The sequence below is a fragment of the Chiloscyllium punctatum genome, chromosome 40 (genome assembly GCF_047496795.1).
Source record: "Chiloscyllium punctatum isolate Juve2018m chromosome 40, sChiPun1.3, whole genome shotgun sequence".
Taxonomy (NCBI): Eukaryota; Metazoa; Chordata; class Chondrichthyes; order Orectolobiformes; family Hemiscylliidae; genus Chiloscyllium; species Chiloscyllium punctatum.
Genome location: NC_092778.1, coordinates 2,274,562 through 2,302,487, shown reverse-complemented (window position 1 = coordinate 2,302,487; position 27,926 = coordinate 2,274,562). Strand labels below are relative to the sequence as shown.

Below are 27,926 nucleotides of genomic sequence, written 5' to 3'. Positions count from 1 at the left end.
ATGAAGTAAACTTTCAAGAGCCATGGCCATGATATCAAAGTATAACCTGAGGGTTTAATTTCTCAGACTCCATCTTACCCTGGATCACTGGAAGCACGACAAGCTACTGGAAACATTCTCCTCCACTGTAATCTTATGTTTGCCTAAAACAGCTGATTGTAATTACTCTCTGCTGGATTCATCAGCACCACAACATCCTATGTCTAGTTTCTCATATTATGTGTGATAACATAAACATTGCATCATGTAAAGCACCCTACTGCAGGCAAATTTATGTCCTAGTTAGCAGTACTTGCCAGCTGTAAAAAAAAAGACACCAAGGTCCTCATGGTCATTTTGAAAACCAATTGCAGACCAAATGAATAACAGCCCTGGACAACAGAGGATTCAGATAATTAGTAGCATCAGTTTTCACTGAGCACAGATAGCTGTCAGTGTATGGCAGCATATCTTTAATGAACGTGCTCATGATATTATCATTGCATATGACTTGAGTGTCTCACCTTACTGCTTAAAACAGCATACTATTGGAAGAATGCTGTTCATTGCTGCTCAGTTGGAATCTAATATTGGTATGTTCTAGTTATGTCTGTTCAAAACCATGATAACCCCGTCTTATGCGACAAATATAAGCATTGCTCCATCAGTTAAAATGCCTTGTTGGAAGCAAAACCCACACAATAAACTAGGATGGGAACCTTTCATTGACAGTGAGAGATGCACAAGGAAGGCCTGTCAAATCTTCTGCCAAGGAGGCAGTTCTGGGAACACTGGCAGGCTTTCCACTGGAATGAAGTGCCTAGGGGCAGACATTTGCAGCAGCCAGGATTGGCAGGCCACTGAGAGGCTGACAGTTTCTGCATTTGGTAGTGCAATAGAGGGGGAACAGACACACCAGAGTCACATCTATCGATAAAGTACCTCCCTATCTCAGTCTCAAACGCAAGGGAAGTGGAAGGGTAGACTTCTGCAGGGTATAGGGTCACAGGGAGAGGGGGCAAAGGGGTTGCAAGCAAGGGCACTGTTGCCCAATGTGCATGCCCACATTTGACCAAGCCGCCACCATGTCACCTCACTTCCCACAAGGTGACAACAGCCCATATTCCTTTTGTTTCTGGGAATGTTGTATATCCGTAGTCTAAGCCTGCAGTGGGCTAATCCCGGCAGTAGTGCACTGACAATCTTAAGTGGTCCCACTTGGCTACTTAGGGGCCTCAATTAGCAGTAACACAGAAAGTTTAACCATGGACCGTCCCACCCAGAGATTTTTCAGGTAGAGAGAATTTAATCGAGATTAAGGGAACACAATTAGAGACTATAAATAAAGGCTATTCAGGAAGCTAGGAATCACTTCTTCATCCAATTTGAGAGAGACATTTGAAACTCTTTTTCAAGAGACTAAGGATGGTAGTGAGGAGAATGGTCTTAAATCTGAGATTGATAGATTTTTACTAAAGAAAGAGTTCTGGAGCAAGGCAAGTGAATAGAATTAAGATACAAATCGTCCATGATATAATTAAAGGTAGAATAGGCTTGAGGGGATGAATGGCCTAATACTGTCCGCATGTTCAGACTTATCAATTATAGTTACTTCTAAATTGCAGCATCTGAGATCTCTTCTTTAACTCTAATTTTACTAGACACTGCTCATCTTCAGCGAGTAAATGTAAACTGAGGATGACCTACTTTGTAAAATTTATTTTATTTTCATAATGATTTTCTACAAATTATGCTCCAATCCAATGATTCCTTCCATCATTCCAGCTAATGTAAATCTCATTATAACTTTATATTTTCTCTAGATGTGACATTTTCAGAAATTAACTGATGAATCTCCATAGTTTTACTGAGAAAAAGTTGAATAATCTCATGGGCTATTGATAACAACTTCAAGCAATGTTGCATAGAATAGTATACAGATCATAAATGTAACCTTCAGAAACTCACAGTCTATTCCTCTTGTTTTAGATCTTGTGGCTTGTGCAGATCCGAATACTTGTCGCCAAGTTTGTGGAAATTCAATTGGTTGTACGGATATCGCCTATCCATTATTAGTATTGGAATTGCTACCTGGAGGTACTTTGTCAACTTAAAGTGAGAAACAAAAACTGGTCAACATGTTGGTCACTGCCATATTAATGCAGGAAGTGACCATGATTCACTGTTTCTGCCCTGCCACTAGATTATTAGATCGCCAAGTGGTCTCCCAGTGCTACAGCATGTCTTTATTTTTCTTGAGAGCCCATTGTTCTGGTGAAGGAAACCTGATGATCAATGCAGCTTGTATGCAAGCATCATCTTAAATGGTCACAGCAAAATTTAGACATTTACACTTTAATAGCTCCCAATTTCCTGACACTTAAAGCTTCCTGTTCACCACGGGTGTCCAAAGGCTTAAACCTCCTGGATCCACAAGGACTGACTAAGGGCTCTCTGCTTCTTCCTTGAATTGAAGCAAGTTGGGTGGATTGACTGTGCTAAATTACCCAGAGATGTGCAGGCGAGGTGGATTCATCATGGGCAATGCAAGGCCACAAGGATAAAGTAGTGAGTGGGTCTGGGTAGAATGCTCTTCAGCGAGATATTGTGGATTTGATGGACCAAATCACCTACTTCCACACTGTAGAGTTTCTATGATTCCATGATCTCCCATAGAGATTTGTGAGATTTGTGAAACACTATTTGTTCCAGTCTTTCTCTAGGTACTTTCTTTACTCTTGTTCCAATACAGGAGAAAGTGAGGACTGCAGATGCTGGAGATCAGAGCTTATAATGTGTTACTGGAAAAGCGCAGCAGGTCAGGCAGCATCAAAGGAACAGGAGAATCGACATTTCGAGCATAAGCCCTTCCTGAAGAAGGGCTTATGCCCGAAACATCGATTCTCCTGTTCCTTTGATGCTGCCTGACCTGCTGCGCTTTTCCAGCAACACATTTTTAAGCTCTTGTTCCAATACATTCATGTCTGGTACTGGGGCCATTTTACACTTTTGTGCTGTACTAGGAAATTTCATGACATTTGCTTCCAATTGCTATCTATCTATAATCATCACATACCTCACCATATGCCCTTTGATGTATCCCTTCCTTCAGTTTCCTTGTCTCCATTTCCTAACCTTTCAAAAAATATTCACAAGGCCACTGACTGCCTCAGATTCCATGGCTACCACTCCTTAAATCTTGTTTCCAGAAGAATTCCATTCCATTCATCCTGCCATACCTGTTCGGATGAGAAACACACCAATGATTCAGATATTCCTTTCCTCTCATCGAATACTCCCCCATCCTAGTTGACAGGGCCCTGGGTTGGGTCTATCCAATTCCCAGCATTTCTGAATTTTCTTTACACCCAGTACAATGATAGGGTTCTCACCTTTCACCCATTGAAAACACCCATTGTTTTCAATGACTTATTAGCTACCATTTCCACCAGCTCCAATATGACACCATACAAAGCCTATCTTTCCTTCTTCACTCCTTCCAGCACTCCAATTTCCAATATCCTTCCTTAAAAAGGAGACAAAGGTTGTATGGTATTCCAGGTCTGCTCTCATTGCAGTGCAGTATATTGTGTAAAACCTCTTCATTACAGTCATTTAATAAAAGACATGACGTCACTTGCCTTCTGAATTGCTTTCTGTATTTCATAATAATATATTCTTTTAATAGTACAATCAAATCTCTCTGAACTCTAATATTTAAAATTTCACACCTGATAAAATATATTCTGCTTTTCCAGTCTTGGCCAGATGAAATGATTTCTTGTTGCCCACTAATGAAACGAAAAACAGCCTTCCAATACTTGTCCCTCATTATATCCCCCTCCTAAATACAGACTGCCCATCAAAACATTTGCCATCTGATGACCTTTTACTCAACCTTACCCCACATCATCCTCACAATGCCACATATCCACTCCATTGTCTACCATACCCATTGTGCCATCTAATGCCCTCTCCCCATTCTCATTACTCCCATTTCCCCCAGACTACATAATCACTAGCATTCACTTCTCATAACCTACACACTGTTCCATGGCATTGTCCCCCAGTGTTCACCTTATACCAGCTACGCCCCTGAACCCACCCTCATCTTCCCCATACAACATATCACAGCTTTGCAGATATCAGGTTCCACACTACCAGACTGTTAGAAACTACTCTGAATGGAGCCAGCTGCTCATTTAAATGAGGCTAGCTGCCTCCATGAACCACCCATCCACCCACCCACCCACGTGTCCACAGAAGGTCTTTCTCAGTGCCCTGCTGTTTTCTGGCTTCCATCAGATTGAAGCCTCACCATATTGAATTTTGCTTCCAAAATGTCATTCTGTCTCCAGACTCCAACATTACACCTTAATCAATGCCCGCCCTGGTCCTCTGTGGAGACCATGGTGGTGGTCACTGCCAATAGGCCCTTCTCCAGTAGCCCATCATACTCTCCGATGCTGTTCTGCATACCCCACTTGCACCTCGGATTATCCCCCACCATCACCGTCCTTGTTCCCTTCTACACAGTGACTCTGCTTCTGGCCCACCTCTCTGGCAGTGACGTCTGTTCCCTGATAGGCCCTCTTTGTGTTGCCTCAATGACTAATGGATGGACTGCATTTATTCCTGACTAACCTTGATGAACAACCCTCCGACATAACTGACCAGACCCCTGACCACTGTGCTTGCAGCTCCCTGACAGATGATAAGTGATTCCCCTGGCTTCTTGTGATGGTCCTACAATACAGACTGATGCTCAATTCCCAGAACATTGTCAGGCAAACCTGCTGAGTGCAGACTGTGCCAGTGACTGATGATATCTGGGCTTCCTGACAGACAGCGGCCTTCCTTGTGACTGAACTGAGGACAAGCCCTCACCCATCTTCTGACATGGCCATGAGGGTTGAATACACATGCAGTGTGTTTGCTGCGCCCAAGCTGAGAGTGTTCGATTAACGTCTCAGTGTGCCACATAACTTCCTCAGTTAAAGCAGTATCATTTCCTATTTTTAGTCCACAGTCCAAAAGAAACAAAAAAACTGGTCTTCACAGTCTTCAGGCTCTGTGTTCTGTCATTGTCAAAGAATCAAATGTTCTTGGAGCCTTCTGCTCAAATTAATTGTGTGATTATCCACAACCATTCACATCTGGAGAAGGCATGAGTGTGGAGCTATGATCAGATCCTTTTGTGATATCGTTTAGCTCTATGTGATGCTGCTTCCTCTGTTTAGGATACATCCAGCCCAGTGTTTGTAGCTTCTCCAGGATGACATCTCAGTTTTGGTAGTCTTTGTCCTGCTTGTACACTCTCTTCTACATGCCTCAATGACTCATTGCTGGCACCTGGCTCAGCAATAATTGTGGAATGAATAATGTATTGTAACCATGAGGTTACAGATTGTGGTAGAATACAATCCCACTGCACACACAAATGTCTCACAGTGCCTCACAGATACTCAGTTTTTAGTTACCTGATCCCATTTAGCAAGTGACACCCTCCATTGTGTTGTACACGGGACTTCACTTCCACAAAGATCCGTAGAGTAATTAATCCAATCAACACTGTCATGGAAAGACTCAACAGCCACAGCTAAATTGGTGAAGATGAGATTAAACAGGTTGTCTTTCATGTTGGTTCTCCCACTGCCTGTCACAGGCTAGTCCAGCAGCTATGGCCTTAGGACTCGGCCAGCTCACTCAGTACTGATGCTTCTGAGCCACACTTTATGAGGCCTCCAACTAAGAGTACATTCTGTGTCCTTGCCCACCTTGCATCTATTAAATTAACAGGTTCCTGACAAATCCATCAGTCAGACTTCATAAGACCATAAGATATAGGAACAGAATTAGACCATTTGTCCCATCAAGCCTGCTCCACCATTCGATTATAACTGATATATTTCTCACCACCATTCTCCTGCCTTCTCCCCATAATCTTTGTTCCTCAAGAACCTGTCTAATTCTGTTTAAATACACCCATTGTCTTGACTTCCACAGCCTTGTGTGTTAATGGGTTCCACAGATTCATCACCCATGACTGAAGAAATTCCTTCTAAACTCTGTTGGGTTCTAGCTTCTCCAAGTGGTGGAAACAGCTTCTCCACGTTCTCTCTATCTTGACCAATCATAATCAGCGTTAACAGTTCTGGTAAAATTCACAAGTTAAAGTGATGGAGAAATAGTAAAAGATGCCCTCCACACTTGCAGTGGATTGCATTCTGAGTAATCACTGTTATGATCCAATATTGAGATCAACAAACCAAAAAATCAAATTTACCAAATTACCACAATGAAAGATCAATGGAAACATTTCACCTTTTTATAACGTGTGATAATCAAATCAAAATCAAAATACATCAAACATTAATTCACAAGCAAATCCACAGTCAATCTAAATTAAAATTACACATTATACATCAGATAAAACAAGACAAAAATAGTATACTAATCCACAGCACCCTCCTTCATAGCGACATGGCAATATTTGACTCTCACATATTCAGGAATCATCAGGAAATTGGGGAGGCATTGTTTTATTGCCGTACTAAGAAGAGCAAATATGTGGTGCGAGGCTTGTATTAATATGGGCTAGAAGGCAGCAAAAACTTACTCCTGGGGTCACTCATCATAAAATACTTTCGTGACACAATAAATCACATCCTGTAATACAGTCAGTACCACAATACAGTTTTTAGCACAATGCCTCTTTTGACCATTTTCTGTTCCACTGCAGGACTGCGAGGCCTTATGATGTCAGTAATGATTGCAGCCTTGATGTCCTCCCTCACTTCGATTTTTAACAGTGCGAGTACATTATTTACAATGGACGTTTGGCATCACATCCGACCTCGTTGCACTGAATGGGAGCTCATGATCGTTGGCAGGTAGGGCAATACAGAGCTGACTAATATGGGTCAGTTAAAAACAAACATAAATACAACTGCTGCATCCTAGTTACAAAAGAACACGAGAAACGGGAGCAGGAATATACCAATGGTTCCTTGTATCTGCTCCACCATTTATTTCTGTTCAGTTTTCTGTATGGTCCTCATAACCCTTGGTTCTGCAAGACTTAACATTAGTGATTCAGCCTTAGATATGCTCAATGATGGAGCATTTAGAACTGTCTGAGACAGAAAATACCAAAGGTTCACAAACCTCTGACTGACGAAATCTCTCCTCATCTCAATCCTAAATGATTGACCCCTTATTATGGCACCATTCTCCTGTGTAAGATATCCTAGTCAGAGGAACCTCCTCTCAAAGTCAAATTATTTCATAAAAGAATGTAGGCCCAATTTACTCAACCATTTATTATAGGACAACCCTCTTATCCCAGGAACCAATCTAGTTAATTGTTGCTGTCTCGTAGTGTCAAAGAGGGAGACCTGGTGCTCAGAATAATCAAGCAACAGCCTGACATAGTCATACTCAAGGAATTATCACAATGTCCCAGACACCACCATCACTATCCCTGGATATGTCCTGTCCCACTGGCAGGGCAGACCCAGAAGAGGTAGCAGCACAGTGGGATACAGTCAGGAGGGAGTTGACCCAGGAGTCCTCAAAATTGACTTCAGACACAATGAAGTCTCATGGCTTCAGGTTAAACATGGGCAAGCAATCTACCCATTGATTATCACGTACCAGCCTCCCTCAGCTGATGAATCAATACTGCTCTATGTTGTCAACACTTGGAGGAAGTGGCACGGTGGCTCACAGTGCTAGGGACTCAGGTTCAATTCCCACCTCAGGCAACTATCTGTGTGGAGTTTGTACATTCTCCTGGTGTCTGTGCGGGTTTCCTTCTGGGTGCTCCAGTTTCCTCCCACAGGTCAGGTGGATTGGATGTGCTAAATTACCCAGAGTGTTCAGGGATGTGTAGATTAGGTGTGTTCGCCATGGGAAATGCTGGGTTATGGACTACAGGTCTGGATGGAATGCTCTTTAGATGGTTAACGTTGGCCTGAATAGCCTGTTTCCACACTGTGGGGATTCTATATTGGTAAACAACTCAATGGAGTACCCTCCACAAATATCTTCATCTTTATTGATAGAAGAGCTAAACACATCAGTGAAAATTAAGCCTTAAGCATTCACAGCGATCTTTAACTGGAAGTACTGAGTGGATGATCCATCTCGGCCCCCTCCAGTGGTCCCAGCATCACAGATACCAGTCGTCAGCGAATTCAGTTCACTCCATGTGAAATCAAGAAATGGTTGGAGACACTAGATACTGCAAATGCAATAGGCCTTGACAACATTCCAGCAATCATACTGAAGATGTGTCTGCTAGAACTTGCCGCTCCCCTAGCCCAGCTGTTCCAGTACAGTTACAACACTGGTATCTACATGACAATGGAGATAATTGCCCAGATATGTCCTGTACATAAAAAGCAGGATACCCAGCCAATTACCACTCATTAATCTATTCCCAATCATCAGTAAAGTGATGGAAACTGTCATCAACACAGTGCTATTAAGCAGCACCTGCTCAGCAATAACCTGCTCAGTGACACCCAGTTTGGGTTCCGCTAGGACCACTCAGCTCCTGACATCATTATAGCCTTGGTCCAAACATGGACAAAAGAGCTGAATACCAGAGGTGATGTGAGAAGAGAATAACAATCCTTGACAACAAGGCTGCATTCGTCTGAGTGTGCATCAAGGAACCCTAGCAAAACCAGCATCAATGGGCATCAAGGACAAACTCACCACTGGTTGAATTCATATCTGACACATAGGTAGATGGTCATAGTTGTTGGAGGTCAGGTATCTCAGCTCCAGGACACCTCTGTAGGAATGCCTCAGAGCAGTGTCCTGGGCCCAACCATCTCCCGCTGCTTCATCAATGACCTACCCTCTTTCACAAAATCAGAAGTAGGGATGTTCGCCAATGATTGCATAATCTCCAACACCACTCACAACTGCTCAGGTATTGAAGCAGATATGGTGGCACCATATCCACCAACATTCAGTCCCTGCACCACTGACGTTCAGTAGCAGCAGTGTGTACTATCCAGCAGATGCACGTCAGAAATTCACCAAAGAACCAAAGACAGCACCTTCCAAACCCATGATCACTTCTATCTTGAAGAACAAGGGTAAAAGATATATACGAACACAACCACTTGCAAGTTCCCAGGTCTAGATTAGAGTGGTGCTGGAAAAGCACAGCAGGTCAGGCAGCATCCGAGGAGCAGGAAAATCGACATTTTGGGCCAAAGCCCTTCCTCAGGAATAGAGACAGGTGCCTGCAGAGTGGAGACATAAATGAGAGGGGGGTAGGGGTGGGGAGGAAGCAGCATAGAGTACAATAGGTGAATGGGGGTGGGGATGAAGGTGATAGGTCAGGGGGAGGGTGGAACGAATAGGTGGAAAGGAAGATAGGCAGGTAGGACAGGTCATGAGGGCGGTGCAGAGCTGGAAGGTTGGAGCTGGGGTGAGGTGGGGGAAGGGGAAATGAGGAAACTGGTGAAGTCCACATTGATGCCCTGGGGTTGAAGTGTTCCGAGGCGGAAGATGAAGTGTTCCTCCTCCAGGCGTCTGGTGGTGAGGGAGCAGCGGTGAAGGAGGCCCAGGACCTCCATGTCCTCGGCAGAGTGGGAGGGGGAGTTGAAGTGTTGGGCCACGGGGCGGTGGGGTTGATTGGTGCGGGTGTCCCGGAGATGTTCCCTAAAGCGCTCTGCTAGGAGGCACCCAGTCTCCCCAATGTAGAGGAGAGCGAATCGGGAGCAACGGATACAATAAATGATATTGGTGGATGTGCAGGTAAAACTTTGATGGATATGGAAGGCTCCTTTAGGGCCTTGGATGGAGGCGAGGGAGGAGGTGTGGGCGCAGGTTTTGCAATTCCTACGGTGGTAGGGGAGGGTGCCAGGATGGGAGGGTGGGTTGTTGGGGGGGCATGGACCTGACCAGGTAGTCACAGAGGGAACGGTCTTTGCAGAACCCAGAAATGGGTGGGGAGGGAAATATATCCCTGGTGGTGGGGTCTGTTTGGAGGTGGCGGAAATGTCGTCGGATGATATAGTTTATGCTGTAGTTAAGGTTGGTAGGGTGGAAGGTGAGGACTAGGGGGGTTCTGTCCTTGTTACGATTGGAGGGGTGGGGTTTGAGGGCGGAGGGGCGGATGTGGACGAGATGTTTTGGAGGGCATCTTTAACCACATTCCCCTCCAAGCCAACCATCCTGACCTGTAAATATATCTGGGTCTGGTTCAAAGTCCTGGAATTCCTTCCCTGATGCAATTGTGAATCAATACACAGCAGATGGACTGCAGTAGGGTTGGTATGGACTGGTTGGGCCGAAGGGCTTATTTCCACACTGTAGGGAATCTAATCATCTGGTCAAATCAAGAAGTCAGCTCACCACTACCACCTTCTCAAGGTAATCAATGCTGGCTGGCTAGTGATGGCCATGTTCCATGAATGAATAAAAAAACAGAACTGAGGCAGATATTTGATTGAGCCAATCTTGGTATTACTCTAGCCCCCACAACACTCACCTGCAATTTCCAACTACCTAAGATTTATTTCTGAAGTTTAAAACCTCCCTGCCAGCACTTTGCTCCCTCTATTTCACTCACGCAGATAGTACTCAATCTTCTGTGGCTGGACTAAATGGCTTGAATTTTCCAAAAAGAGGTATTTGACTGTAATCTTCTTCATAGGCTGGACCTGACTGGCTGTTTCTTCGTGTGAGTTACTGGCCTTTTCCTTATTACCAATTTAATAACTTCAAAGCTTTACTCTGCTGCAGAAAACACAATGATTTGATACAAACTAATAAGGCTTGTTCAGAATATGTTCCTTACACATCCAATTCAACTGTGGGCAAGTCACCACATGCCCCTTGCACATTCCCCTCTCCCTCCCTGATGAGATGAGCAGGTCACATGACTTAAAGGGACCAAGTACTGTGCAAAAACTAATGGGCCCTTTAAACTAAAGCAGGTCTGTTCAGCTAAGCGATTTGCCCTGGAAATCCAGTCTGAAGTGTCCCCAGTTACTGAAATGTTATCAAGAGCTCAGAAATTTAACTCATTTGGTAAAAGAATCAGAGGTAGAAAAAGGAAAGCATAGGGAAATCCATTTTTAAGCAATGGGTAATTAACATTGGAAATGATAGGGTGGTGGTTACGGATTCATTAACAGCCTTCATAAAGGAATTGGATAAATACTGAAAGATCATAAAATGATGGGCATTTGAAGAAAGACCAGGGGAGTGGAACCAATTGGATTATTTTTTGAAAGACTAATGCAGTCTCAATGATTGAATAGCATTCTTTCTGCCTGACCATTCCAGGAATGGGAAAACGCTAGACTTCCTCTATAAGGTGGGAGATTGTGTGCTGCAAAGGGCTTGATCTAAGGTTTGGGGAGTCCACTCTCTATTGTCACCTAGTGTGTCCTGCTGGCAAATGTTGAGTAAGGTTCTTCCATGCAGCATCTCATACCCAATAACCTGTGGACAGTCAGAACTCACTTTCACAAAGAGTGGTTACTTGAACAAGATACTGCAGGAACTGTAACCCAAGGAAAGTCAGAATGCTGGTGGAAATCAAATTCAACAGAGAAAGTTAACAAACAGTGAAATTCACAACTAATCTTGGAGGAACAGTTGGGCAAAGTTCACAGCATAGAATCAGATAAGTTAATTGTTGTTTTAAGTCTGTCCAAGAGAAAGGCTGCAGTAGTGAGTATAGTGGGTTCTTTCTTGATTATATGTTTTTGGAGATAAGTCTCTTGATTAAACTTAAAATATAAGCCATAGCTACTAATTTAACCTGGGGCAGTGTTTGTAGAGGAATAAGATGGTGTTATTTTCTGGGTCTGTAGATTGTGAAGGAGCAAAAATAGCCTTTGCAGTGATATGTACTTCTTGTCAGATATGGGAGTTTAAAGAGAGTTTAAGGGTTACTGCGGATTATATCTGCCATAAATGCTATTGGATGCGAATCTTATCAGATCGAGTGGATCGGTTGGAGAGACAGATAGGAGTGATGAGGAATTTGCCACAGCAACAGTATGTGATGGATGGCAGTTATAGGAAGTGGCGGGAAGTCTCAGATACAGTCACATAGATGGGTTAACTCCAGGAAGGGTGAGAGAGGTAGGCAGTTAGTGCAGGAGTCTTTTGTGGATATACCCATTTCAAACAGGTATGCTGTTTTGGAAAATGTAGGGGGTGATGGATTCTCAGGGGAACATAGCACAAACAGCCAAGTTTCTGGTATTGAGACTGGCTCGAATGTAATGAGGGGTATGTCGGCTTCCAAGAGATCAATTGTGTTAGGGAATTCTGTAGTCCGAGGTACAGACAAACGTTTCTGTGGCCAGCAGAGAAAAAGCAGAATGGTGTGTTGTTTCCCTGGTGTCAGGATCAAGGATGTCTCAGAGAGGGGCAGAATGTTCTCACGGGGGAGAGGGGCCAGCAGGAGGTCATTGTCCACATTGGAACCAACGACATAGGAAGGGAAAAGATTGGGAAAAGATTGAGATTCTGAAGGGAGATTACAGAGAGTTAGGCAGAAATTTAAAAAGGAGGTCCTCAAGGGTAGTAATATCTGGATTACTCCCAGTGCTACGAGCTAGTGAGGGCAGGAATAGGAGGATAGAGCAGATGAATGCATGGCTGAGGAGCTGGTGTATGGGAGAAGGATTCACATTTGTGGATCATTGAAATGTCTTTTGTGGTAGAACTGACCTGTACAAGAAGGAGGGATTGCACCGAAATTGGAAGTGGACGAATATACTGGCAGGGAAATTTGCTAGAACTGCTTGGGAGGATTTAAACTGGTAAGGTGGGGGGTGGGGGGGGGGGGAAACCCAGGGAGATAGTGAGGAAAGAGACTTGTACAGACTGGTACAGCTGAGAACAGAAGTGAGTCAAACAGTCAGGTCAGGCAGGGACAAGGTAGGACTAATAAATTAAACTGCATTTATTTCAATGCAAGGGGCCTAACAGGGAAGGCAGATGAACTCAGGGCATGGGTAGGAACATGGGACTGGGATATCATAGTAATTACGGAAACATGGCTCAGGGGTGGGCAGGACTAGCAGTTTAATGTTCCAGGATACAAATGCTACAGGAAGGATAGAAAGGGAGGCAAGAGAGGAGGGGGAGTGGCATTTTTGATAAGGGATAGCATTACAGCTGTGCTGAGGGAGGATATTCCCGGAAATACATCCAGGGAAGTTATTTGGGTGGAACTGAGAAACAAGAAAGGGATGATCACCTTAATGGGATTGTATTATAGATCCCCCAATAGTCAGAGGGAAATTGAGAAACAAACTTGTAAGGAGATCTCAGCTATCTGTAAGAATAATAGGGTGGTTATGGTACGGGGATTTTAACTTTCCAAACATCGACTGGGACTGCCATAGTGTTAAGGGTTTAGATGGAGATGATTCAGTATGTGGATGTACCTACTAGAGAAGGTGCAAAACTTGACCTACTCTTGGGAAATAAGGCAGGGCAGGTGACTGAGGTGTTAGTGGGGGAACACTTTGGTGCCAGCGACCATAATTCTATTTGTTTTCAAATAGTGATGGAAAAGGATAGACCAGATCTAAAAGTTGAAGTTCCAAATTGGAGAAAGGCCAATTTTGACGGTATTAGGCAAGAACTTTCGAAAGCTAATTGGAGGCAGATGTTCGCAGGTAAAGGGACGACTGGAAAATGGGAAGCCTTCAGAAATTAGAAAGTATATTCCTGTCAGGGTGAAAGGGAAGGCTGGTAGGTATAGGGAATGCTGGATGACTAAAGAAATTGAGGGTTTGGTTAAGAAAAAGAAGGAAGCATATGTCAGGTATAGACAGGATAGATCGAGTGAATCCTTAGAAAAGTATAAAGGCAGTAGGAATATACTTAAGAGGGAAATCAGGAGGGCAAAATGGGGACATGAGATAGCTTTGGCAAATAGAATTAAGGAGAATCCAAAGGGTTTTTACAAATATATTAAGGACAAAATGGTAACTAGGGAGAGAATAGGGCCCCTCAAAGATCAGCAAGGCGGCCTTTGTGTGGAGCCACAGAAAATGGGGAAGATACTAAATGAATATTTTTTAGATTACTTACAGTGTGGAAACAGGCCCTTTGGCCCAACAAGCCCACACCGACCCGCAACCCACCCCCCTATATTTAATCCCTTCACCTAACACTAGGGGCAATTTAGCATGGCCAATTCACCTAACCTGTACATTTTTGGAGTGTGGGAGGAAACCGGAGCAAACCCGCACAGACACGAGGAGAATGTGCAAACTCCACACAGAGAGTCACCTGAGGTGGGAACTGAACCCGGGTCTCTGGTGCTGTGGGGCAGCAGTGCTAACCACTGTGCCACCGTGCTGTCCAGGTACTGCCTAGATCTTTGCATCAGTATTTACTGTGGAAAAGGATATGGAAGATGTAGACTGTAGGGAAATAGATGGTGATATCTTAAAAAAATGTCCAGATTACAGAGGAGGAAGTGCTGGATGTCTTGAAATGGTTAAAGTGGATAAATCCCCATGACCTGATCAGGTGTTACCTCGAACTCTGTGGGAAGCTAGAGAAGTGATTGCTGGGCCTCTTACTGAAATATTTGTATCATTGATAGTCACAGGTGAGGTGCTGGAAGACTGGAGGTTGGCTAACGTGGTGCCACTTTTTAAGAAGGGTGGTAAGGACAAGCCAGGGAACTATAGACCGGTGAGCCTGATGTCAGTGGTGGGCAAGTTGTTGGAGGGAATCCTGAGGGACAGGATGTACATGTATTTGAAAAGGTAAGGACTGATTCAGGATAGTCAACATGGCTTTGTGCGTGGGAAATCATGTCTCACAAACTTGATTGAGTTTTTGAAGAAGTAACAAAGAAGATTGATGAGAGCAGAGCAGTAGATGTGATCTATATGGACTTCATTAAGGCGTTCGACAAGGTTCCCCATGGGAGACTAATTAGCAAGGTTAGATCTCATGGAATACAGGGAGAACTGACCATTTGGATACAGAACTGGCTCAAAGGTAGAAGACAGAGGGTGGTGGTGGAGGGTTGTTTTTCAGACTGGAGGCCTGTGACCAGTGGAGTGCCACAAGGATCGGTGCTGGGCCCTCTACTTTTTGTCATTTACATAAATGATTTGGATGTGAGCATTAGAGGTACAGTTAGTAAGTTTGCAGATGACACCAAAATTGGAGGTGTAGTGGGCAGCGAAGAGGGTTACCTCAAATTACAACAGGATCTTGATCAGATGGGCCAATGGGCTGAGAAGTGGCAGATGGAGTTTAATTCAGATAAATGTGAGGTGCTGCACTTTGGGAAAGCAAATCTTAGCAGGACTTATACACTTAATGGTAAGGTCCTAGGGAGTGTTGCTGAACAAAGAGACCTTGGAGTGTAGGTTCATAGCTCCTTGAAAGTGAAATCGCAGGTAGATAGGATAGTGAAGAAGGCGTTTGGTATGCTTTCCTTTATTGGTCAGAGTATTGAGTACAGGAGTTGGGAGGTCATGTTGCAGCTGTACAGAACATTGGTTAGGCCACTGTTGGAATATTGTGTGCAATTCTGATCTCCTTCCTCTCGGAAAGATGTTGTGAAACTTGAAAGGGTTCAGAAAAGATTTACAAGGACGTTGCCAGGGTTGGAGGATTTGAGCTACAGGGAGAGGCTGAACAGGATGGGGCTGTTTTCCCTGGAGCGTCAGAGGCTGAGGGGTGACCTTATAGAGGTTTACAAAATTATGAGGGTCATGGATAGGATAAATAGACAAAGTCTTTTCCCTGAGGTTGGGGAGTCCAGAACTAGAGGTTTAGGGTGAGAGGGGAAAGATATAAAAGAGACCTAAGGGGCAACCTTTTCATACAGAGGGTGGTATGGGTATGGAATAAGCTGCCAGAGGAAGTGGTGGAGGCTGGTACAATTGCAACATTTCAGAGGCATTTGGATGGGTATATGAATAGGAAGGGTTTGGAGGGATATGGGCTGGGTGCTGGCAGGTGGGACTAGATTGGGTTGGGATATCTGGTTGGCATGGACGGGTTGGACTGAAGGGTCTGTTTTCATGCTGTACATCTCTGTGACTCTATGACTAAATGAAGTTCCTGTGTCATTCCTAAATGTGATTTTCCATTTGTTTCAGACTGTTTGTGCTGGTCCTGGTGGTGGTGTCTGTTTTGTGGATTCCTCTGGTGCAATCAAGCCAAGGAGGTCAGCTCTTCATGTACATCCAGTCAATCACCTCCAACCTGACCCCACCGATTGCAGTGATCTTTGTAGCTGGCTGCTTTTGGAAACGAACGAATGAAAAGGTGAATAGTTTCTTCTGGCGGTGACTTCACAGTCTTCCAAATACCCGAATTGGTCAAATTGCTTTCAGACTAGTGTGTCCCAGGATTAAGTTTTGATTTGGTCTAAATTAGCTAATACTGCAAGAGCAATGGGAATAATTGCCTCAGTCTATTCCTTAGAGAGGATACAGAACTGAAACAGGGGTAATGAACCTCAGTTACTTGGAAAAATGAGAAAATCTGGGATTGTTTTCTTAATGGCATGGAGAGTTAAGGGGAAATAAAATAGAGATGGTAAAAATAGTGAAGTGATTTGATTGAGTAGATAGGCAAAAACTGTTTTCCACAGGCAGGACAGTTAATAACTAGGTTTAAGGAGGAGCTAGGTTTAAGATAAGATAATTAGCAAAAAGAACCAGGTTGGAAAAGCGAAGAACTTTATTCTCAATAGCGAGTTGCTGTGATCTTGGGTATAATGCTTAAATTGATGGTGGAAGCAGATTCAGTAGTAATTTTGAAAGCAGAATTCCATACATACCTAAAAAGGAAGAATTTGCAGGCCATGGTGAATGAGCAGGAGACTTGGATTATTTTGGTAGCTCTGTTCAAGCTCCCACACGATGTGCAGAATTTCCTTCCCTGTAAGGTTCAGGTCCATATTTTGTTGAAATTTGCATCACATGTAGACAGGGTGGTTACAAAGGTTACAAAGCACACTTGCTTTCATTGCTCAGACCATAGGGTATTGAAGTTGGGACGTCATGTTGAGATTGTACAGGATGTTGGTGAGGATCTTCTGAAGTACTGTACAGATCTGGTCAACTTGTCATAGGAAGGATGTTATTAGGGTTCAGAAAGAGAGGGTTCAGAAAAGATTTACCAGGATGTTGCTGGGAATGGAGAGTTTGAGTTATAAAGGGAAGCTGGAATAGGCTGTGACTTTTTTCACGAGAGAGTGGGAAGCTGAGGGGTGACCTTCTAGAGGTTTATAAAATAGATAAGATGAATGATTAGATTAGATTACTTACAGTGTGGAAACAGGCCCTTCGGCCCAACAAGTCCACACCGCCCCGCCGAAGCGCAACCCACCCATACCCCTACGTCTACCCCTTACCTACACTACGGACAATTTAGCATGGCCAATTCACCTGACCTGCACATCTTTGGACTGTGAGAGGGAACCGGAGCACCCGGAGGAAACCCACGGAGACACGGGGAGAACGTGCAAACTCCACACAGTCAGTCGCCTGAGGCGGGAATTGAACCCGGGTCTCTGGTGCTGTGAGGCAGCAGTGCTAACCACTGTGCCACCGTGCCGCCCACAAAGGTCTTTTTGCTAGGGTGGTGGAATTCAAAACTTGGGGCTGTATTTTTAAGGTGAGAGGAGGAAGATTTTAAAGGGAGGTGAGGGGGCAACCTTTTTACACAGAGGGTGGTTGGTATGTGGAATAAACTGCCAGAGGAAGTGATGGATGCAGGTACAGTTACAACATTTAAAAGACATTCGGATATGTACATGAATAAGAAAGGTTTCGAAGGATATGGACCAAACTGGGACTAGTTTAGGTTGGGAAACTTGGTCAGTATGGATGAGTTGGACCAGAGGGTCTGTTTCTGTGCTGAGCAAAGTCTAATTCAAAATTGCCAGTTTCAACGTAGTGGGATGTCTCAAGCTAATAGTATTTCACCTGGATGTAAACACTATGGTCCAGGTATTTACTGGGAGGGACTGGGCTGGTTGTTGGGGAGGAGGCCGTGCAGAAATCAATATCACACTCTCAACTGAATTTTTAACTTCATTTCCTGGACACAAAGCAGTCAGATTGTGGGGTATTATTTACAATAAGGGACTGGAGCAGAGAAGGAAAAATAATAAGCAAGGAGAGAGTGCCTAGCCAGGGTGTGAAATGGTCAAAGAGGACTCAGGTTGCCCTTTGAGAGAGGGAAGCTGTCAGAATGCAGAAGGGAGGCTGATTCCAGCAGATCAAAGTTATAGAGTTATACAGCACGGAAACAGACGCTTCAGTCCAACATGTCCATGCCAAACAGATATTCCAAATTAATCTAGTCCCAATTTGCCAGCATTTGGCCCTCTAAACCCTTCCTATTCATTTACAGAGGAATCTCGATTATCCGAACAAGATGGGCGGGCACTATTTTGTTCAGATAATTGATTATTTGGGTAAGTGATTTCCTCTGGGGCTCAGAGTTTTCTGGGAAGTCTGCTCACCATTCAGGAGACTAGGCGAAAGACCCCACCCCTCTGTCTGCTCCCACCCCATCCCCCTGCCCCCAACCACATCCAACACCACTCTGCCTCCCCATCTGCTCCCACCCCATCCTCCCACCCCCAACCACGTCCAACACCACCTCGCATCCCCGTCTACTCCCACCCCATCCCCCCGCCCCCAACCACGTCCAACACCACCTCGCATCCCCGTCTACTCCCACCCCACCCCCAGCCCACCCCCAACCCCACCCACTCCCACACTGCCCCCCCTAACCCAGCCCCATTTCTATCCAAACCTGTCCCTCCAGCCCACCCCCCAACACCGCTGCCCCAATCCCACGCCCCTGTCCATCCCCACCCACTGTCCAATCCCTGTCCACGCCCATGCCCCCCCCCCCTCCCCTCCCCCGGGGCAGTCAGACTGTACACCAACAGTAAGACTGCTGCTGCCTTTGTGGGGCAATTCTCCAAATAGTGCACACACACACGCACGCACGCACAAAATTTGACACGTTCTACCTCTACCCTGTACAGGATAATGTTTGAGAGATTGTCTGGAGAAGGGGGGGGTTTAGGGTACATCCCTGTGTAGAACTCCAGGGAAAGTGTGGGGGGGGGGGGGGAAGAGAGAGGGGGGGGAGGTCAGTCATTTAGAGACGGTGCCTGGACGGTCCAGGACTGTTCTCAGCAGCATGTCAATGAGCCGAGTTCATGTCAATGAGCCGAGTTCATGTCAATGAGCTGAGTTCATTTTTAATCATTGTACCTGTCAGGATCAGGATTGAAACAGATCATTGACATAATGTTTCTATCGGGACCTTGAGATCCCCTTCAGATAATCCAAAATTCGGATAATTGATATTTGGAGAATCGAGGTTCCTCTGTACTCATCCAGATGCCTTTTAAATGTTGTAATTGTACCAGCCTCCACCACGTCCTCTGGCAGCTCATTCCATACACATAACACTCTCTGCATGAAAATGTTGCCCCTTAGATCTCTTTTATATCTTTCCCCTCTCACCCTAAACCTATGCCCTCCAGTTCTGGACTCCCCCACCCCAGGGAAAAGACCTTGTCTACTTACCCTAACCACACCCCTCATGATTTTATTTTTGACGATAAATTGGAGAAATTGAGACTGTATTCTTGGAAAAAGGAAGGCTGAGAGGGGATCTGGTTAAAGTATTTGCAATCAAGAGACAACTGGACAACATAAAGAGGAAAATATTTTGTGAATAGGTCAAGAATGAGAAGGTACACATTTAATATATTTAGCAAAATGATATGACAATAAATGATAATGAGAGTAAAGTCATGCAACAAATGGTTATCGTCTGGAATATGCTGCCTGAGTGTGTTAGAGGCAGTTCCAAATGAAGCACTCAGAGGGAACAGGATTGCTATTTGAAAAAGAAGCACATGCAGAGGGTGAGATGCTCATGTGGAGGCCCACTGAGCTGAATGGCTTCCTGCTGTGTTTGAATGATTATGTGTTTCTGTGATTACACTGGTTTCTGGCTGCAACATTATAGTGACAAACTCAGATGGTCAGAAAGGGCAGCAATAGAGGTGCTTTTAGGTGTCTGCACCATACTTAAGGAAATGAACCACTAAAAGGCTGTGCCTCTGTAATATATCCTGGTTTTAAACATGTATGCCTGATAAAGAATGGGATTAGCTGGGATGCCTTCTGTGGTCAAACCAATATTTCCCCTTTCAGCTCCAACATGAAAACCCGGCGTGGGATAAAACGCTGAATGATGTTCAATATGTTTGTAACCTTTTGATCAAATTGATCAGCAACAGGAAAAAAAGTAATTTTCAAAGTCAATTTAACACTTCTTACAGTAAAGTGGCCGTGCACTGATACAACAACAATACATCTTCACCTTGAGAATTAATGTCCCTATCTTGCTGGTGCCAGAGAACAAATCCCGTGTTAGCTTTGAAGAAAGGCAACGCCCACCGTTGGATGCTCCAACATTTTTTTGTGGCTGTTATATGAGGAAGAGGGGCTCAGAATACTGTCTGCTAGCATTTCCAATGAGGAAATCGTTCTAACATAGGGAATGAACATTAATCATAAACCGCGGAGGAACAGCTCTCTATCTCAATCAGAAACAAATTACACTGGATTCCTGTTCTCGTTAAAAGTCACCCACCTCAAACATTCACTCCACTCCTTTCCCCATAGATGCTGCCACATCTGCTGAGTATTTCTAGCAATTACTGCAATAGAAACTCCGTCTCTGATCGAAGCCTTAGTGTTAGGGTAAATTTCCCAAACTCCTGATGTTTTAAAAGCTCCTGTGATCGTTTACATGTGAATACCTCATTCAATATTTACTGAACTAAGGCGCTAATATCTGACTTTTCTGTACAGGCTGCGTTCTGGGGCCTTGCTGCTGGCATGTGTGCTGGCATAATCCGGATGATTTTGGATCTCATTTTCACTCCGCCAGCATGCGGCAGTCCTGATACACGGCCGGTGGTTGTCAGAGACGTTCACTTCCTGTACTTTTCCCTCATCCTCTGTCTCCTTACACTTATTGTAGTGGTGATCATCAGCCTCCTTTCTAAACCTCCATCGCCAGAGCAAGTAAGTATTTGTAAAATACTTTGTTGAACCGTTCCTTAACTCTAGTGATTCCATTTCACTTATCGTGGAATAGCTAAGGCACAGAGGATTGTGACCATGCTGGCTGTCTGCAAGAGTAAATTGGAGCCCCTTCACCCTCACCAGTCTCCCAATACCTTGCAAATGCTTGCTTTACAAACAGTGACCCAATTCCCTTTGGTATAGTCCATGATTGAATCTGACTCTGCCCACTCCACTCTCAAAAGGGTTCAAAATCCCTCTTGGTGCAGTGTGTGCTAATGCATTTTGAATATCAAGATAAAAACAAAGAAGATCAGATTTACTAGTTGCTTCTGCTCTGTCAACAGGCCATGCCTACTAGCCAAATATATAAGCACTTCCTAAAAAGAGCTACTGTGAAAAAACAAAGAAAACCCAAGCCCACAGTGCCCAGCATCGAATTAACTTCATTTCAACAGTGCAGGGTTATGTTCAACGTAACTTGCTGAGTGCAGAAGATCCCCATTTTTATCTCAAAAGTGTTTCATTGGCTCAGATCATCAGGAGCAGTCCTTATTTAAATGAGTGGCTAATCTAACTTCCAGCAGATTTGTTATAAACTGGGCAGTTGGTCAGGTTGGCAATGGGGAAGAATTTTATTGATAGCGGTCACAACACAGTACGATTTAAGTTTAAAATGGAAAAGAAAAGAGATAGTCTGAAGAAAAGATGTTGGATTGGGGGAAGGCAGATTTTATTCAAATAAGGCCAGTTCTGGCCAAAGTAGACTGGGAGCAGCTACTTGTGGGAAGATCTGCGGCATTCAAACAGGAAATAAGGAGAATCCCTTTCAGGTGAAATGTTGGAACGACAATCCCAGAGAACTAGGAGAAGAATGAAAAGTGAGGCTCTTAGCAATGTAAAGGGAGTAACCCAATCAAGGTCCTGGTGGAATGTAGAAAGTGAAGGGGGGTTTCTGAAGTAAGCAACGAGGAGAGCAATGAGGCAGCATGAAGGAACACGGGCGGATAAAATTACTGAAAATCCCAAGATATTCTGTAAATACATTGAATGGAAAAGGAAAACTAGGGCACTCTGTGCATGGAGCCAGAGGATATTGGTAGAATGTTGAACAAGTAATTCACATCTGCCTTCATTCAGAAGGAGGATGTTGTACAAAATCTGGGGAGAGGGATTATGAGGGTCTTGAGTAGATTGAAATAGGGAGTGAGGAGGCATTGGTGACTCTAGCAATTTTAGAAGTGGATAAATCCTCAGGCCCAGAGGAGTTCCATCCCAGGCTGCTGTGGGCAGCAGGGCAAGAAATTGCAGGAACTCAGACCCAAATTTCAAATTCCTGCCTGGCCACAGGGGAGACACCAGGGGACTAGAGGACAGCTAATGCAGTTTCATTTTTCAAGGAGGCTGGTAGAAATAAATCAGGGATATAAAGATCATTGAGTCTCACATCAGCTGTAAGGAAACTAGTGGAGGAAACATTGAAGGAGAGAATTCATCTCCACTTGGAGGCAGGGTTTGTTCAGGAACAGTCAGTATGGTCCTGTCAGAGGGTGATTACTGGGGAGCTGATGGCATGGTCATATTAGTACTGGTCTGTTAATGCAGAGAAAGTGAGGACTACAGCTGTTGGAGATCAGAGTCAAGAGTGTGGTACTGGAAAAGCACAGCAGGTCAGGCAGCATCCGAGGAGCAGGAGAATCAATGTTCTGGTCATCCCAAAATGTCGATACCCCTGCTCCTCGGATGCTACCTGACCTGCTGTGCTTTTCCAGTACCACACTCTCGACTGTTAACCTAGAGATCCAGGTAATGTTCTGGGGACCCGGGTTTGAATCCCGCTATGAACAGATAATAGAATTTGAATTCATTGGAAATCTGGAGTGAAGAGACTAATGATGACCATGAATCCATTCTCAATTGTTGGAAAAACCCAGCTGGTTGATTAATGCCCTTTGATGAAGAAAGCTCCCATCCTTACCTGGTCTGGCCTCCATGTGACTCCAGACTCGCAGCAATGTGGTTGACTCTTAATTGGCCTAGGGATGGGCAATAAATGCTAGTTTTCCGAGCAATGCCCTCATCTTGTGAATGAATAAAACCAGATCACACCTAACATTTTCTCAGGTCACCAGGTGTGTGGGATGAGGGTAGTGCAGTTGATGTAGTTTGTATGGATGTCAGCAAAGTCTTTGAGAAAGTCTTGCATGGAGACTGACAAATAAGGTAAAAGCAAATGAGATCCAGGGTAGAATGGCATGATGGATCTGAAATGGGTAGAGTGACAGGAGACAGAGGAGCAGTGGCTGTGACTGGAGGCTGGTGTCCAGTAACATAGCACAGGGATCAGGGCTGGCCCCTTATTATTCTTGATATATATATATATATATATATATATATAATATAGATGTGAATATGAGGGGGATGATGATGCAACGATGGCTCAGTGGTTAGCACTGCTGCCTCACAGCGCCAGGGACCCAGGTTCAATTACAGCCTCAGGTGACTGTCTGTCTGGAGTTTGCACATTCTCCCCTTGTCTGCGTGGGTTTTCTCCGGGTGCTCCAGTTTTCTCTCACAGTGCAAAGGTTAGGTGGATTGGGTCATTCTAAATGTCCAGGGATGTGCAGGTTAGATGGGTTAGCACATGGGAAATGTGGGGTTACAGGGATGGTGCGGGGATCTGGGTGGCATGCTCTTCGGAGGGTCAGTGCGGCCTTAATAGGCTGAATGACCTCTATGTGCACTGTAGGTATTCTATGATAATAAGAAAGTTCATGGATGGTACAAAGATTGGCCAGGGTGGTTAACAGTAGGGAGAAAGGTCTTAGTTTACAGCACAATAGGTTGGTCAGATAGGCAGATCAGATGGAATTGAACCCTGAAACATGTGAGGTGGTGCACTCTGGAAGAAGTAACAAGAGAAGGGCATACTCAGTGAATGGAAGGGCACTAGGAACCTCAAAGAAACCAGAGGGACCCTGAGGTGGCAGAACACAGTAATAGGGTGGCTAAGAAGCATGTGAGACACTTACAACTGAGATGATAAGAGCGGGGAGATCATGTTGGAGCTGTCTAGGTTTTGATTAGGCCATAGCTAAAGTACTGTATGCAGTTCTGGTCGCCGCACTGTCAGAAGGCTGTCATTACACTGGAGGGAACTGCAGAGGGCACATTGCTGCTATTTAGCTATGAAGAGATGCTGGATAAGTTCAAGTTGTTTTCTTTGGAGCAAAGACATTGGAGGGGAGACCAGACTGTGGAGTATGAGATCCTGGGGGGCATGGACAGGATGGATAGAGACCAGCTGTTCACCTTAGTCAAAGGATGAATAATGAGGGTGTATAATTTTAAAGAGAAGGGCAGGACATTTGGAAGGGATTTGAGAAAAGGTACTCCACCCAGACATTGATAGGAATCTCAAATGTACTGTCTGGGAGGGAAGGAGAGGATGGAAACATCACAACCTCTATAAAGTACATGAACTATCATAACATTCAAGGCTATGGGCCAAGTGCTAGGAGGTGGGATTGGTGTAGATAGGTCATCACAGACTTGATGGGCTGAAGGGCCTCTTCTGTGCTGTATGACTCAATGACTATATAAGGACTGTGCAGTGGTCACTCCTACAGATATTATCCTTTTGACCCTCAACCAGTTTTGCCTTCAATGGATGTGTGATGCTCTGTTTCAATCTGCATTCCCAGATCGCTCAGTTGACCTGGTATACACGCCATGCCAATCAACTGGAACCTCATGACCAGGATGATCCTGTCATTGTTCAAGGGTCAGATACGACACTAACGGAAAATATCACAAATGAAGACTTGGATTTCTCCCTGGATGGTAGGCTAGTTTTTGCATTCACCTCACTGCATAGCACCTGGATTATAGCATCATCTACACAACAGAAGGATACTGTTACTGTTAATTACAATGAGAATCTGGGCCCCTCCCAAACTGACTTAATCAAAGAACTCTTCTCTCCATTGCTTACTAGACAACTGAGCCACAAAAAGGTAAATGGAAGGTCAGTGCTAAGGCCCTTCTTACTCCTTAAATAAAGAAGCAAACATATCACATATGTACCATCAAGCTCCTTCACTTCAAGAGTGTACACTAAAGAACTCTTAGGTAATTTAGCAAAATTTTTGTGAGAATGCAAAGGACAAGATTATTTATAATGTTTGCTGAATTGGTTACTACGAAGCATAGATTCAGAATTGCCAATGAAAGGCTGAAATGGAAAGATGGAAGAAATAGATCACAGAAATTGTTCTGGTGAATGGTCACAGACCTGAAAGCCAAATCTGTCTTTCTCTCCACAGTTGCTGCCTGACCTACAAAGTACCTCCAGCACTTTCTGATATTATTTCACATTTCCACAAAATGTAATATTTGTTTAGTTTTTCATCATTGTTCGAACAAATTGTTATTTGCACAAGTAGCTATCCAAGTAATTTTAACTTAACATGCCTGACAGGATACTGATTGAAACAGATTGTCCTGTTTTAAAACTCATTTAATTTTACTTACGCTTGAAGTTTCCCCTCCAAGCTGTTGTGGGTAAATCACCATAAGTTATGTTTACTTATACAGAAATCCTGTAGACAATCAAATATTCAAATGGTGATTTAAACTTTATTGCATGTAGCAACCAAACTAAGACCATGTTAAGCATCACAACCCAACTTGGTTATTCCTCGATTAATGGTGTAACTTGGCCAGATTCCACTAACCATATCTGTCTCTACAAGTGTCCAGGGTTCGACCCTTGTAAAGTCAATATGTTCTTTGAAGGTCTCTAAAGGGGGAGCTCTGCTGTTCCATTCTTATACAGACTTTTCTCCTTCAGATCTGTGATGTGATATATTGATGATTCTTTTAAAGTCCTTTCATCCGAATCATTGCAATTCTGCAACTTACCTTCTAGTTGGAAGTAATTTCCTTGTTCCTTATTACATTTGGCTTTAACTGTCTGTTCGAGTCCACAACTTTCCTGTGATGCACTCCTTAAATTTTTCGGCAATTCAATCCTTGTCCTTGATGGTATTAAAGTATCCACTTTATCAAGCAGGCATCCAAACAGTTTGTCTACATATTCTCAACCCTCTCTTTTCCCAGATATGGCTATTTGCTTTCAATTCCTATATAAATGTGTCCTTGTCCTTTCGTAGCTGAGTCCAGACAGTGTTATTGCTACTTCTTTCTGTGTAATGGTTTATCTTTGTTTCTTTCAATCTATGAAAAGTTATTAAAGTTCTGAAGTTTATAATGTTGTAAAACCCCACACCATCCTGGCTGGGAATGACATCACTGCTGCTTCAGTTTTGCTGGGTCACAATGCTGGAACTCCCACCTGGACAGCGGTTCGAGAAGCCAGTTCACCACCAACTTCTCCAGGGCAGTTAAGGATGGCATTAAACACTGAGCCATCCACCAATGACCACATTCTGTGCAATTGAAAACCAGTTGTAGTTGTATCAGGAGTTGAAGTTGTAAAGAGCAAACACAAGAAGGCCGTATGATGTAAGGCAGTAAATAATTCACAGGATGAATGCAGACTTGCTACTCCATTTAAAGAAAGGTCATTGGTGAACACAGTTCCAGTGTCAATGTGAAAAGGGGAATGTAGCAGGTCTCTTAGTTTGGTTTCATCACTAAACTGTCACTGTTTTTGGAGGCATGGAGCATTTCAAGCCACTGCCCCTTCCTTCTGTATCTGGCCGTAGTTTCAATGGGTAGGTGGGGAAGGATTGGAATGAGATAAAAGAGGCAGGATAATCACCACAGGTAGGAATGGGGGGGAATGAATAGAGATGACTCGTTTAAAATACTAATTTAAGGATCAGAATATTGACTATAAAAATTTCAAAATTAATGGTAGTTATGCTTATCTTTTGCAGGTAAAAGGACAATGAAAGCAAAAGCATTGTGTGTGTTGTTGTGGTGCCTTGGGATGGAAGAAAGACAGATGCATATTTCTTTTGTTGACACTCAAACCCGTTATATTGGCTCACTTTATGAAGAGCCCCGCCTGCGATATGTGGTCAATGCTAACTTACTCCTTTGTGTGGGTGCTGTTATCTTTCTTTACAGTTATTTTGCATAAGACAATAAACCAATCATATGTCTGCAAAATGACACTGTCAATTATTTATTTGAAACACACCACACACCTCAGTGTGAACTTTGCTTTTTGAGTTTTCCCAGCAATTCCTGTTTTGTGTTCCTTATCCAGTGTGTTAGATACTGGAGGCAGACTGCTCAGAGTGAAGTGTAACACCCACATCCGTCAGAGTTTACTCCCAGCACCTGACTGAAGGAAGAGTTTTAATACTGTTTTGATTAAGTTTAACACAGCCTTTTTATCAGTTATATGTAATATCTCTAAAATGCCTTTCTTTATTAGCCAGAGACTAAATAAAACTTTAATAGTTTCCATAAAAAATATTTAAAGTGTATAAAGAATGTTCTCACTAGATTGTCAAAGAGAAAATAGGTTCAGTTCGAAATGAGTGCCTGAGACCATATGTTTACAATTCCTGCACCATGTGGACAAAGTTCAAACTCACACAACACCAGGTTATAGTCCATCAGGCTTAATTGGAAGCACTAGCTTTCGGAACACCGCTCCTACATCAAGTGGAGGAGCAACACTCCAAAAGCTAGTGCTTCCAATTAAACCTGTTGGACTATAACCTGGTGTTGTGTGATTTTTTTAACTTTGTACACCCCAGTCCAACACCGGCATCTCCAAATCATGCACCATTTGGGAAGACACAGGGGCTACATTGTCATTGAAAGGGAGAGAGTTAGAGAGTCATACAACACAGAAAAGGC

General features: G+C 43.9%; 1 protein-coding gene across 1 annotated transcript in view; it reads left to right on the top strand.

Moving 5' to 3' along the window:
* The window catches only part of LOC140464750 (sodium/myo-inositol cotransporter 2-like), a 64,334-nt gene extending 37,139 nt beyond the window's left edge, over positions 1 to 27,195 (top strand). Inside the window, exons 10-15 of the mRNA XM_072560244.1 lie at positions 1,969 to 2,076; positions 6,722 to 6,872; positions 16,110 to 16,278; positions 20,871 to 21,086; positions 24,791 to 24,929; positions 26,990 to 27,195. Of these exons, the coding sequence (XP_072416345.1) occupies positions 1,969 to 2,076; positions 6,722 to 6,872; positions 16,110 to 16,278; positions 20,871 to 21,086; positions 24,791 to 24,929; positions 26,990 to 27,195 (989 nt within the window). The remainder of the gene's footprint in view (positions 1 to 1,968; positions 2,077 to 6,721; positions 6,873 to 16,109; positions 16,279 to 20,870; positions 21,087 to 24,790; positions 24,930 to 26,989) is intronic.
* Positions 27,196 to 27,926: the final 731 nt, after the last annotated feature.